We start from the raw sequence: 13,131 nt of genomic DNA on the forward strand, positions 1-13,131 counted from the left end.
AATTTATCCATTTATATTTTTAATTTCAGGAGATTTACTATTATATATTTCTAGTTGGAATTACCCTAGGACAGAACTTATTTTTAAATTGATTCTTAATTAATTTGAACATGAAAAAGTAACCCAGATTAAAAAACAAAACTTTAGGAAATAAAGGAGGGAGAAGAATGCCCCTAAACATGTGATCTGTAAGCCTTCCGGTCTAGTTTTGCAGAATGTGGGATAGTCTCTGATTTTCACACATTTCTCATTGTCTTTTTAGAAATGCTTCCAAAGATGTGGGAAAGTACACATCTTTGAAGAGCTTGACACAAGACATGCCGACCCACCGGTGAAGCAGGTGGTGAGCGGTTTTGTTAAACACCGTCAAGTGGGGCATTTTATAATCCCAGGGCTTCAGTTTACAAATGATCCGGCAACCATAAATCTCCTAACTTGAACTAAAAGTATGCAGCTGACAATGGGACTGAAGAAATACTTGTTCTAGTAAGAAAAAGTAGTGTCACTGACCAGTGAAAATGCGGGAACACCGTGCCTTGCTGTGGAAGCTCGGGAACCTTGTGCTTTCTCATGGCATTTCAGGGTGGAAGGTGCTTTGTAGTAAAAGTACATTATTTGATGTGGATTTTTTGTGAGGAGCGAGTGAAAAGATTTCTTACTTAAAATGTTTATCAAGGGAAGATGATAGGTTTGTGGCAATTCTCCTGTGTATTAACAAATGGAGAACGGGGTTGCAGAAAAATACATCTGTGGCTTATGACAGTGTCAGCTTAATGTACAGGTCAGTGTTTTGGGTAATTATTAAAGTATACAGAACACAGTGACAAGAAAGTTTATCTTTGTGTATCTAACACCAGGTACTTATATTTTAAAATAACATTTAGAACAGCCTGTGGTGGACGGGGAGTGGAGACATGTCAGGGAAGAGGCAGTGCAGTAGAAGTGAGACTAATAGATCAGGTCTGGATTCACATAACGGTTCTGCCCCTTTCCTGTGGGATCGTAGTCATTCAGTCCCTCTTGGTCTTCTTCCCCTCTCTAGGTGACTTCTAATGTCCTGCCATCTCTACAATTCTGTGATTATAGTAACTTGTTAATGTTCATTTATCAGGCTTCACTCAAATGATTGACCAGAATACTAGGACAGAACAACCTAAAACATTTGACTTCCAGAGTTTAGCTGAACTTAAATCCTTTTTGGAACAAAGACGCATAAATAAGGTAAACTGACAATTGCTGGTATGCCAAAAATCATAATTGCATTTTGAATAAGAAGTAACAATTGCAAAAGATCAGTGCATTTTCTGCTGTTAGCTTCCAGAAATTGAGGTATTTTTGTGGTAGGCCTAGCAATTCATAGCAATTACTGTATAATTAACTATCTCTCATCACAATCCAAACATAATTTAAGGGAGCTTAAGTAATACAGAACAGCATAAATAAAAAGTGAACATTTAGAATAAGAAAATAAAGATGAGGATATAAAATAAACGAGGAATGAGATTCTAATAAATCACCATAATCCAATTACAGTTGCTTCTGGTGGAACCCAAATTTGGCATTAAGCCTTTCAGCATCCAATGTGAAAGAGGAATTCTACTTGATCAACTACATAATTCGGAGAACATATGATGGAAGTAAAGCTCAGCAAAAATGCAGTTGTTTGTGATTCTAAGAAGCAAGAGTTCCTGTTCAGGGGTCTTCATAAAGAACAACTGTGCCAGCAGCAGGCCCCATAACTTTCCTTGAATAGGTGCGGTGGTTGGGTACTCAGGGCTGGTCCTTACTTCAGTGCCACCGCATCATGGCTAAGTAGAGGGAGGCATCACAGTGTGATGGTCAGAGGAAGACTTTCATTCTGTTTTGAGTTTGAATCCTGGCTCTGGCACTTACCAGCTGTGTGGCCCTGGGCATGTTATTCCAAGCACTTCAGGGGCCTTATTTCCCTGAGGTGTGGATAACAACAGCAATTTGTGAAGATTAAGTGGGTTAGTAAGCACTATATGGTGTTACCACTTGTTAACGAAGCTCAGCAAAAGCATTTGGGGTGGGCACTGCTACAATATAGGCCCAAATCCAGCTCTGCACTGACCCAAGTCCAAGGTATATTTGAAAACACTGCTGTCCAAAAGAACTTTCTGTAAAAATGAAAATGACATGTATCTGTGCTGACCAGTGCAATAGTCTCTAACCAGTATCAGCTAAGCCTCTGATGAATATTAGGCAACAAGGAACTCTAGATTGATTGTGTTGTTTGACATCTAGCTCAAGTGTGGCCAATTTTCTGCTGCCAGGTGAATGTAGACTCCCATATCATGGGCTGTAGAGCTCTGATAGCCAGAGTCCAAGGATGACTGAACAGGACGCCGGCCTGTCTGCGTTTCAAGGGAAGACAGTGAGGCGTCTATGATGGGGCCAAGATCCTCCCTAGGAAATTGTTTTGTATCTACTTCAGAGCACAAAGAAATGGGCTTGGTCCCAAAGTTCTACTTCATCCAGCACAGCTGGGATTGTTTCAGATACTGGCCTCTTTTTCCCCCAGTTAACTTTTGAAAATGCTTTTTCCTGGTGTACCCCCCAACATAAATTACTTAGAAAAGATACACCAAGATGACTAAATAAGAGAAGTTGTAATATGAGTCCCAGGTAAAAGTAACAATTGCTGAAATCAATAAAATGATTTCATATAAATCATGTAATAGAAAGGGAAAGGAACTGATAATGTGTATTTCAATCTCTTAATGCTCAGGCACAGCCACTCTACAAACAATGAAGTCATCAGTGACTATACATAGAATCAGGTTATTAATCACACTCAATTATCATCAGTAGCACTGCTGTCAGAGACAAGATTTTTTTGAAATAAGTACAATTTCTGATCAAGTTTTAAACATAATAAAGTGGAATCTTCCCTCAATTACCTAGTGGGTATATTCTTGGAAAATTCAGTGTACATTAAAACTGCTTAAAAATACTTAAGTTTTAAAATGTAAAGATCAGGTTTTAAGCTTAGATAACTGAGTTTTTTTTTTTTTCTTTAAACCCATGTGAATGCTTACCAGAACATTCAAGAATCATGCAGGATATGGAACAATTCTTTGTTGTGCTAAATTGTTCATATGCTATGGAACACAAGTCTATGATCCCTGTCCACTCCTTGCCAGGAGTGTCTTTGATTACTATTTTTAAAACCATTGGTCCAAACCAATCACATTAAATCTATCAACCCCACTCCATCAATGACTGGTTCATCAACCCAAGCCTAATCAACTAACACATGGCATTGGTTGGTTTGAGAATATGTCTGCCAAGGAAACATAGAAGTTTGCTGGGGACTTCGAAGGAGTCCCTAAGAGACAACTACAGGAAAAATGTTCTCTTTCTTCTTCTTTCCACGGTTACAAATGGATGTGAGGCCTGAAAGTTCTGGACTCATTTCAAATCCAGCTGAAGGATGAAGCCAACAAACAGGAGGGCAAAGCCAAAAACACTGGAAAACTGAGCGAAATTTGCATTATGTCTTCTTGGGGTTTACGCTACCTCTGGACTTCCATTTACATTAATCAATAAACTTCCTATGGTTTAAGCCATCTTAAATTTGGATTTTGGTTTCTTGCAGCTGAAAGTACTTTGCTACATATATGATTTCATAAGTCAAAGAAGGCGGCCTGATTCAATGACAAGTGAATACGATTTCTAGACTTCTACACTAAGTGATAAAATAAAGGAGCTATGCAGGTCTTTAAGGCCTCATGCTCTTATGTGAAGGAGCTACACAGTACGAGATTATGTATATCTTCAATCAGGTGGCTGGCATCTTGTGGAAGAATGTCTAGCATAGTTCACACACGCATGTTGGAAGAAACATGTGAAAGATAAAAAGCTATTTAATCTGAAGACAAAAAATGTAGCTACAGGTAAAAAAGTAAAGCTATTACATACAAAGACCTCTACAGGATGCACTGTGGACATGGTAGTAAAAACTGACTAAGGCCTTGCTCTCATGATGTTTATAATTAAATAGTCAAATGAAAAACAAAATACATGCTTACAGAGTATGGTAAGTGAGGAAATGATAAAGACAGAAATGGGCAGTCACATATGGGTAACTATGGACGGTTTTCTGAATGTGTGAGGGTTTTGAGCTTAAATTTTAACAGTGGAAGGATGTGGGGAAACGATATGTTACAGAAGGAGGAAAAGATAAGTATTATGGGGCATGAGTAGAAAATTCAGTAACATGCTGCTGAAACAGCATCAGGCGAGGTTCTAGATGGCACTGCTACCAGGTTCATGATAAGAAAAAGCAAGCTTATAACTGGGGACAGAGCCTCCATCAGGAACCCCTGTTCCACTATGTCCTAGCTATGACCTTGAACGAGCTCCTTAACCCTCAGGTGTTAGTGCCCTCATGTTATAAAATGGGGAAATGCAGTGGGGGGTGGGAGGCACACAAGGAAGACATAAAATGAGGCATGTAAAGTGACCTGTATAATTGGGAGATGCTTAATCATGGTAGTTATTATCACTTCTAAATTCACGAGCAATTCACCCAAATTGGTTTCAGAGCATTTACAAGGCTAACTTATATAAACTTGGTATACCTATTACATTACGTTTAGGAAAAAAAACTCTCTTTTTTAAAACAGCCAATTGCAACCCATTTTTTAAAAACTTTAAATTAAAAGAAAAACAATGAAAATGGATTGTGATTAAGAGATTATAAATACGTTTATTGGTAGTATTACTGAATTTTGAATGCAAAGAATAGGATACAAAGAAATCAGCACTTAGAAGGAAACATCGTTCTTAGAAATGCAACATATTTACATATGTTTAACTAATTTTGCCTATCTGTTTAGATTTACAAACAAATGTAAAGTGAATCCCACAACTTTCATGCTGAACATACTTCGATTTCTAGTGTTCTAATGTCCTCTGTTCTAAATTAGAGTTCGCTGTTTTTTCCTATATTTACACCAAGTGTGATTTATTTTGTTTGTATCTAACCTAAAAGCAAGACTCTGAGCTGATACTGAAGCTGGAAGGTAAATCAGGAATTTTAAAACAGCTCCTTAGGAAAGGATAAAGCCACATGAAACAAAATACCTCAATTCTAGATATATAAATACAAAAGAGAAAACAACGAGAAGTAAAATGAACCGCAGAAATACAGATTCTATTCTAAACTATAATTTCTAATCCTAGCAACAATTCAATTAGCAGTAGCTTGGATGCCTTTGTTTAAAAAAGTAAAACCATTAGTTCCTTCTCTACAGTTTTCTGACTATACCAATGAGTAATTATCAAGTCTTCAGATTATTTTTTAATAACCCAAGAATATGGTTTATACATAACAGAATCATTAACAAAAGAGGCCTTCAAACATACTGCTGAAAACTGCAATATAGTTTGGAGGCCAGATTTCAATTTACATAATATTACCATTTAAAAGTGTTATGACACTCAGCACAATTGTGTTCAGTGCTGTTAACTCAGAAATACTCCATCTGTTCTTGCCATCAGAGAACTGCAGACATGGATGGGATTGTTATGACAATTCTACAGGGCCTCTGAACAAGACTGACTGCAAACAAAATGAAATAATTATGAACTATGATACAATTGTGACACCATGGCAAGCTTATAGAACTGAATTTTTCACAATAATAGCACTATAAAATTACAGTGACAGTTAAATATTGTAATTATTTTTTCCCTGCTAACTACTGAACAGAAAAAAAGTTTTCTGATTATATTTCTGATGAACAAAATTATCATTGAAATAAATACTAGGGGAAATTGAAAAATGAACAAAATGAAGTCACGTTCATTTTTTACAGAGATTAACAAAAAGCAGTTTACAAAAAACAAAACAAAACAAAATAGTCTTAAAAACAAATATGAGATCAATCAATTATTTTTGAAGAAAATATAGCTTGCTTTCGGAAGTTCTATTTGGTTTGTGACTAGACTTGAAAGTATTAAAATAAATCAAATGGATTCCAACAATACTGATTTACTATATGGGATTTGAAAAAAGCAAAACAATACTGATTTACTATATGGGATTTGAAAAAAGCACTTCAAGTTTTAAGCTGAATGTTTCACTTTCTCCTCTACTCCCAGAGAACGTAAATAAAAAGAGAAAAGGGGCTCTTGCAAAAATAAACAAAAACAAAACAAAACCACCAATCAAAACCTTTTCCTTTTTGAACACTTTACTTTAGTTGGTCCTATATTAGGGTAGGTTTCTACAGCAAGGACTAGTCTCTTCCTTTATCTTTCATTCCTCAGTCATTTCCATGTTTTTATCAAACCTGTGTTTGATAAAACACAGGTTTCCTAAGAAGTCAGGTTGAATCAGAGGTAGCTTTAGGATGCAGTATACTTGAATACAGTATGTAGTTAGTTCAAATGAACATGTTGTTCTAAAAGGATTACAATACATAAAAATGCAAAAAAAAAAAAAATGTACAGCTCTCACTGCTTTGCACTAAGAAAACAATTTTGAGAAACTGAGAAACATTAGAAGCCAGGAAACAGACATCTGCCTCATCTTCCAGGAGTTCCTTTAATGCACCAGTTCAGGCTGGTTTTCTACGAAGGGTAGCACCCCACTCACATAGTAGGCAATGCCAAGAGACAGCAAAGCAATGACAAAGATCAAGAGCAAAACCCTCCAGAAGCCCAGATCCTCTACGAACTCCTGCCATGTGGTTCGGAAGCTGGACAGGACTCCTTCACCCTGCTGTAGGTTGGGATTGAGGAGAGAATGGCTTTCCATGGCACTGTGGAAGAAGCAAAGAGAAAATAACACAGCGTGAAATAACACATTGCACTCACTTCAAAAACATAAAACAATATGGAACTGTATTACTTGGAAAAGACCAACCTTATAATACAACACTCAAAGGAAGAAAACTGACATATATACATTTACTCTCACACACTTATGTACTGATTTATGTGTATCTGCACTCCTCTGGACAATCCACCCTAAACTGTAAACTGCTAAACCATAAGGATTATGTTTCTTGGTTTTGTATTTAGTAGAGTCAAAGGTAAAAATCCTTTTCTAATAAAAAGTTCCCATGCAGAAATCTTGAAGTAGATCAAATGAGTTGTTTCCATCAGGTGCTAAACCAAAACACATTTGGTTATTTTAAATTGAGAAGAATTTAAAATGAAAATTCATAATTTGAGAATTCATGTTAATGAAGATAAGCAAAGATAGGCAAATCTAAAAAAATTATTTAATATAGTATGTGACTTTAAAAAGGGGATTATTAATTTAGTTTAATAATCGGACCAGTGAAGGAATTCCTCCTTTTAACTGTAATTCTCTAATAATGGATGCATTCTCCCCAGTCTGTTGGACATTTGAACATGTTTACTCATTAGGAATTCTTCTTAATAGTTTCCCCGCATTGGTCTTAGTTTTATCTTGTACTATAATACAGAATAAGTACCTCTTCTGCATAAAGGCTGAATCTAGTTGAAATAAGGTAGTATAAACACCATAAAAACACTGATTCTGGTTTTCAGAGCTACAGCGACATGAAATATGACTGCTATGAATAGAAAAGAGTTTATCTGACTTCAGAATCTGGAAGCCCACACTGTGATGAATTCAAGGCTCTAAGGGATTAGCACCCACACTTAAGTTACAACATGCAGGCCCAATAACAGGGTACCATTTAAATTAAAGACACAATGACCATAATCATATGTATCAACTACCTATTGCTTATAAAAGGTTGTTACTACCCTACCTAAACCTCTTCTCTTCATATTCTTCCAACCATCTGGGTATGGAACAATGAAAACATAAAACGATGCCTTAGAGTCTGGTTCACTATGCAAAATTGGCAGTTTTTTTTTTTTTTTTTTAAACCTACAACTTTTACTTCTTGACACTGTTAACCACTGGTTCTTCGACCTTTACTAGTATTAGAGGTTTTCTCTTATCATGGGATGCTGACTTCCTAATGCACCAGTCTGTTGGACATCCAAAACATTTTTCATATTAAAAGATGTTTATTGTCTGAATAAGAAGATATTTACAGTAGAAATCTACAATACAAAAATTTGAGAAAACTCAAGCAAGTTCAAAAAATAGGATTAGAACACCGAGAAGACCTATATCCATAAAACTGTAAATAAAATCAGGAGAGGTTAATTCTGACTTGTATCAAATTTACTGACTATATGTGAGTTGACACGATCTCATACTCAAAGATGTTAAATGTAAAATGTGAATGCTCAGTTTAGCATTCTCCAGGTGCTCATGAAGCTCTGCCAGTCAGAATGTTCTAGTGACTCTTTTGAACAAAATGTTTTCTATTGTCCAGGAAATACCCAATCCTAGCGTGATGGGGTGTGTGTGTGTAATTTTTTTGTACATGTGTCATCTACACTGTCTTTGTCACCTGTATCTACAAAGTAAAAAAAATTAAAGTAAACTTAGGCTATTTGGCGGAGCGCAGAAATCTTTTCCATCAATCTGATTTATAGGCCCTTAAGAAATTATGCTATGTCTCAGGGAAACCTAAGGGAAATGGAAAATATTGTAGTAAACACATTCAAACTCTTGCTTTGCCTTCTGCTCTAGAAAAAGCTGTTTCACAACCATAACGTCATGTGCTAGCCAATTCTTTTGAGCTTTCTTTTCTCAAAAATTTTTTTGAGATATAATTCTGATACCATAAATTTACCTTTTCAATGTGCACAATTCAGTGGTTTTTAGTATTATTCACAAAGTCAATCTACTTCCATAACATTTTTATCACTTCTATAAGAAACTCTGCGCCCACAGCAGTTCACTTCCCATTGCCCCTTTCCCCAGCTCCTGGCAAACCCTAATCTACTTTTTATTTGCCAATTCTGGACATTTCACATAAATGGAATCACAATATATGGCCTTTTGTGACTGACTTCTCTCATGTAGCATGTTTTCAAAGTTTATCCATGTTGTATCATGTACCAGGATTTCATTCCTTTTTACAGTGGAATAATATTCCACTGGATGGCTAGATGACGTTTTGTTATTCGTTTATCAGTTGATGAACTTTTGCATGGTCTCCACCTTTTGGCTATTATGAATAATGCTGCTATGAACATCTATGTACAAGTTTTTGTGTGAACATGATTTCAATTTTCTTCGGTATACACCTAGAAGTGGAATTCTCGGGTCATATGGTAATACCATGTAACTGTTTGATGAACTGCCACATTGTTTTTCAAAGCAATTATACTATTTTACATTCCTACCAGCAATGTATGAGGGCTCCAATTTCTCCACATCTTTGCCAACACTTGTTATTGCCCATCTTTTTGAGTACAGCCATCTTCCTAGGTATGAGTGGTATTTCACTGTGGTTTTGATTTGCATTTCTCTAATGACTAATGATGTTGCCTTTAAACTTTTTAATTTGAGCTTCAACCACTGCATTTCTATCATGATGCTGAGGGCCGAGAGTAGGACGAGACAACCAAAATATGACAACCTGGTAGTGCTAAATTAATAATTCAATTTGTGAAGAACTGGCTTTATATAATGCTGTAAATAATACAAATTTTCATGCTGAAGTGAAATGGTAGGTATGTGAAAGAAAGAGGAGTAAATATTTCATGCTGAGCTTCTCAAAAGACTAATTACTTCTTACGTAATCACAATTGAGGCAAAATAGAGTTAAGAATTAATTTCTGATAAAGAGATGTCAAGACATTAACTATTAAAATATATCAAGCAAAAATATAAACACATTCTTGAATAATTATCATGGTAAAGAAGCTTAACATAATTTACTACTATTTTATAGAAAGATGAGAATAAGTTTCAAGTTATTTTGGAAGAACATGATCTATAATAATTATTATCCAATGTTATTATTTTGTTATTAAATTGCTTATGGTATTCTAAGAGTCCACCCAAAGTACAGGGAAGAGAAAAAGGGCTTGCAAATGCATCTACAATTTCCTGCTTATTTTACCTACTTGTCAGCTTTCGGTGATAACTCATGAGAAGCATGACCTCTTCTAGAAGTAAAACACTTTACGTTCTTTGGATAGCAATAAGTATTTGAGAGTATGTAACCAAATAGCCCTAAACTTGAGAGTGGAATTAATGGTCCTTGGGGAGTACCCCAGTCACCACATGAAGAGGGAAGAAAGCAACCATAGGTACAAAGGTAACAAAGGGTAAACTACAAAAAACGGAAAGGATTTCATTTAGAAATAAAAAAAAACAATGATCCCAACAATCTACTAGGTCCATAGGATCCTAAATCCAAGTGCTAGTTCATCAGTTACTGGGGCAACAGCTGATAACGGCTCCAGAAACACATTCCACTAAAAACTGTGGGTGGAGTCTATAGTAAGCCCCTGGTCCTCCTGACCTGGTATAATCTGGAAGGTTGGCACGCCTTGAAAGACAATCAAATACATGCTAGTACAACAAAGTCTGGCCTATTGACTTTACTTGTTGAGCCAGTGAGGCTAGGAGAAAAAAAATGGTTTGTCACCTTTTCAGAGCTCCCTGAACTGTGTTCTGAACTGTGTCTAGATGAGAAATGATATATTTAAGACCTTGTCAGTCACTGCATTTTAGCTCCACTTACTTAGAGAAGCCCAAATTTCATTTGTTACAACTCATGTGAAGGTCACTTCCGCTTTCGCATTACTGAATTATGTATGTGTTAAACCTTGTCTTACCTTCTCTCCTTTTGTTTTACTTTTCCTCAGCAGTCTACTTTCCTACCTCTAAAACTATCTTTTTGGTCTTTTTAAATATTATCTAAGTTCTTAGCCTTACTTATCTTTCCCTTCCTTTTTTGAAATTCCAAGCTTTTAGTGACTGACAGTAAAATTCTCCCTGTTTCCTTCCCTCAAACTCGGCTCTTCCCCACTTCTTCCCCCCTGTACTGCCAGTACAGCAGGCAGGCTTCCTTGCGCAGTGACTAACAGAACACTGCATGCATGTGGGCATGTAGTGCTTTCTGTTAATAGCTTCTCGACTGTAATCTGGAGCCACGGGGCCTATGTAAAGTTCAAAGAAAGTATCAAAGCTCTGCACTTGAAAGCAAATAAATATAAAGTTCATGAAGCTGTCAGAAAAGATCCAGAGACTTAAAGTAACTTGCCCATTAAAAAATTATATCTTAAGTACCTTTCACTCTCAGCTGTCTGCATGGTCTCCAGTTTTGAGTGGGTTCCTCTGTTAAATCCTTTTACCTCCTGTTCTTCCAAAGATTCCAGCAGGCGGATGACATCTTTATTCACTCCCCTGCGCTTTGCCAAAACTAAGGGTGTAGCACCTTGATGGTTGCTAAAAAAAGGCATAAAAATAAAGAGGTATCACAGTAGTTATATTACACTGTCAGTACCTTTTGTGTAGCCAGTGAAGAAGGCATGGGCCCAATTAACTCAAAATTAAAACCCAGAGCAGAACCAATGGTAGAGCCAGAACCTACTTTTGAGTTAACCTTTTTTTCTTCTAGGGGAAAAGGAAAAAGAATATGTAGGTGAAAGAGTAGATAAATGAAAATAAATAAAAGAAAAAGAAGGCATCTTCCCAGAAATTAAATGGAAAATCTAGTTCTAGATTTGTTCTTATTTGATGTTTACATTTTATGGGAAGAGTACTTGTACTAAAAAAAAAAAAAAAAAAAAAAAAAAATCTAAGAATTAAAAATCCCAAGGCAACCAAATAACCTGCTTTGGTACACTTAGCTATTTAACACTAATAATAGGGGAGAACCCGAATTACACTGAACCCTGTAGTCAAGTCCCACCACATACTATCCTTATAGTAGCAGAACCGTTTTCTGTCTTATTCAGATTTAGCGACATTACAGCACCAATAAATTAGGGAAACATGTAAGTGTAGTTTACAGAGCATGCTCAGTTTTAAAGGTGGCCTGACATCTTTGCCACTCAAAAGAGCGGGTATCTACAAAACAAAGAAAACTGCTTCTTCAAATTGTTCAGTATAAAAAGGACTCTGAGCCCCAGAGAGAGTATGAAGCTAGCAGGAATAGTATATAGTCAAAGGCAAATTAGCTATGTGACCTTTGTTAAGTCATTTAACCCTTCTCATCTCAACTATTTCATCTGTAAAATGAAGACAACACCTACCACAAGAGCTATTCATTCTGAGGATCAAATGACCTAACTTAAGTAAACACAGTACCCAACCCATAACAGCTTTACAACAAAGGATAGTTCTTTTCTTCTTTTTCCCTCGTCTTCCAATACACAATTAACTAGCAGAACCTAGCCACTATTTTCATAGAACTTAAACTGTTTCGACATAAATCTAGAAGTCAGATCCTTGCTCCCTTACTCCCCTAACAAGACTCCATTGTTCTCAATGCCTTTCTGAATGTGTCACTACAATGGATGAATGAGGAAACAAAATCAATAGACTCTGAGATTAGACCACTGGCTGAGAGACTAATAGGAAGAAACCACAAAGAACTTACCAAATATCAATTTTGAGTCCATTGGAAACTAAGAATTGAATGGTATCCACATGACCACAGAGATGAAGAGCTGTGTTCCCTTGATAATCTGTGGCCAGAAGATCAGCACCAAATTTATGCAACAACTGGCAGATGTCTACATTGCCCCGGGCTGCTGCAAGGTGAAGGCCTGTTCTGCCCCTGCTGTCACGAATATTTGGGTCAAAGCCACTTTCCAAAAGCCGCTTGGAATAGTTAAAGTCTCCATCAATACAGGCTTGTAGCAAGGGCACATTAGTCTGAGAAGAATCATTTACAAAAACGTAGGACATTGTTCTGATGTGGTGGATGGAATATGCCTGTAATGAAATATGAGGTGAGTGAGAGTCAGTGAAGCCAAACTAAATCAAGATAATGAAGTCATTTAGAAAAGTACTTTTTCTTATCCTTCTTGGCCTCCTGCCTCTAATAAATTACTTCACCAAATAGAAACAAGAACAAAGTTATCAATTATATTTTATTTTCCATTAAAATGTCTTATTTTCTTCATGTCCGCTGGATCAAAATTACAACTAAATTACTATAAAGTTCTATTTTTAAAGTTAAGCAAAATATAATTGCTTAAAGTTTACTGTATTGTCAGAAGACATAAATACACATGATCCTT

The 13,131-nt window shown here is 36.3% G+C and overlaps 1 protein-coding gene across 2 annotated transcripts in view; it reads right to left on the reverse strand.

The window, feature by feature from the left end:
- Window positions 1-4,706: 4,706 nt before the first annotated feature.
- The window catches only part of ANKRD46 (ankyrin repeat domain 46), a 28,697-nt gene continuing 20,272 nt past the window's right edge, over window positions 4,707-13,131 (reverse strand). For both annotated transcript variants that reach the window (XM_016129777.2, XM_036232903.1), the window contains exons 3-5: window positions 12,486-12,823; window positions 11,171-11,329; window positions 4,707-6,791 (exon numbers count right to left, since the gene is read on the reverse strand). In XM_016129777.2, coding sequence (XP_015985263.1) covers window positions 6,575-6,791; window positions 11,171-11,329; window positions 12,486-12,796 — 687 coding nt within the window. In that variant the 5' untranslated portion in view covers window positions 12,797-12,823 and the 3' untranslated portion in view covers window positions 4,707-6,574. The remainder of the gene's footprint in view (window positions 6,792-11,170; window positions 11,330-12,485; window positions 12,824-13,131) is intronic.

This window comes from Rousettus aegyptiacus, unplaced genomic scaffold (genome assembly GCF_014176215.1).
Source record: "Rousettus aegyptiacus isolate mRouAeg1 unplaced genomic scaffold, mRouAeg1.p scaffold_m13_p_15, whole genome shotgun sequence".
NCBI classification, from domain to species: domain Eukaryota; kingdom Metazoa; phylum Chordata; class Mammalia; order Chiroptera; family Pteropodidae; genus Rousettus; species Rousettus aegyptiacus.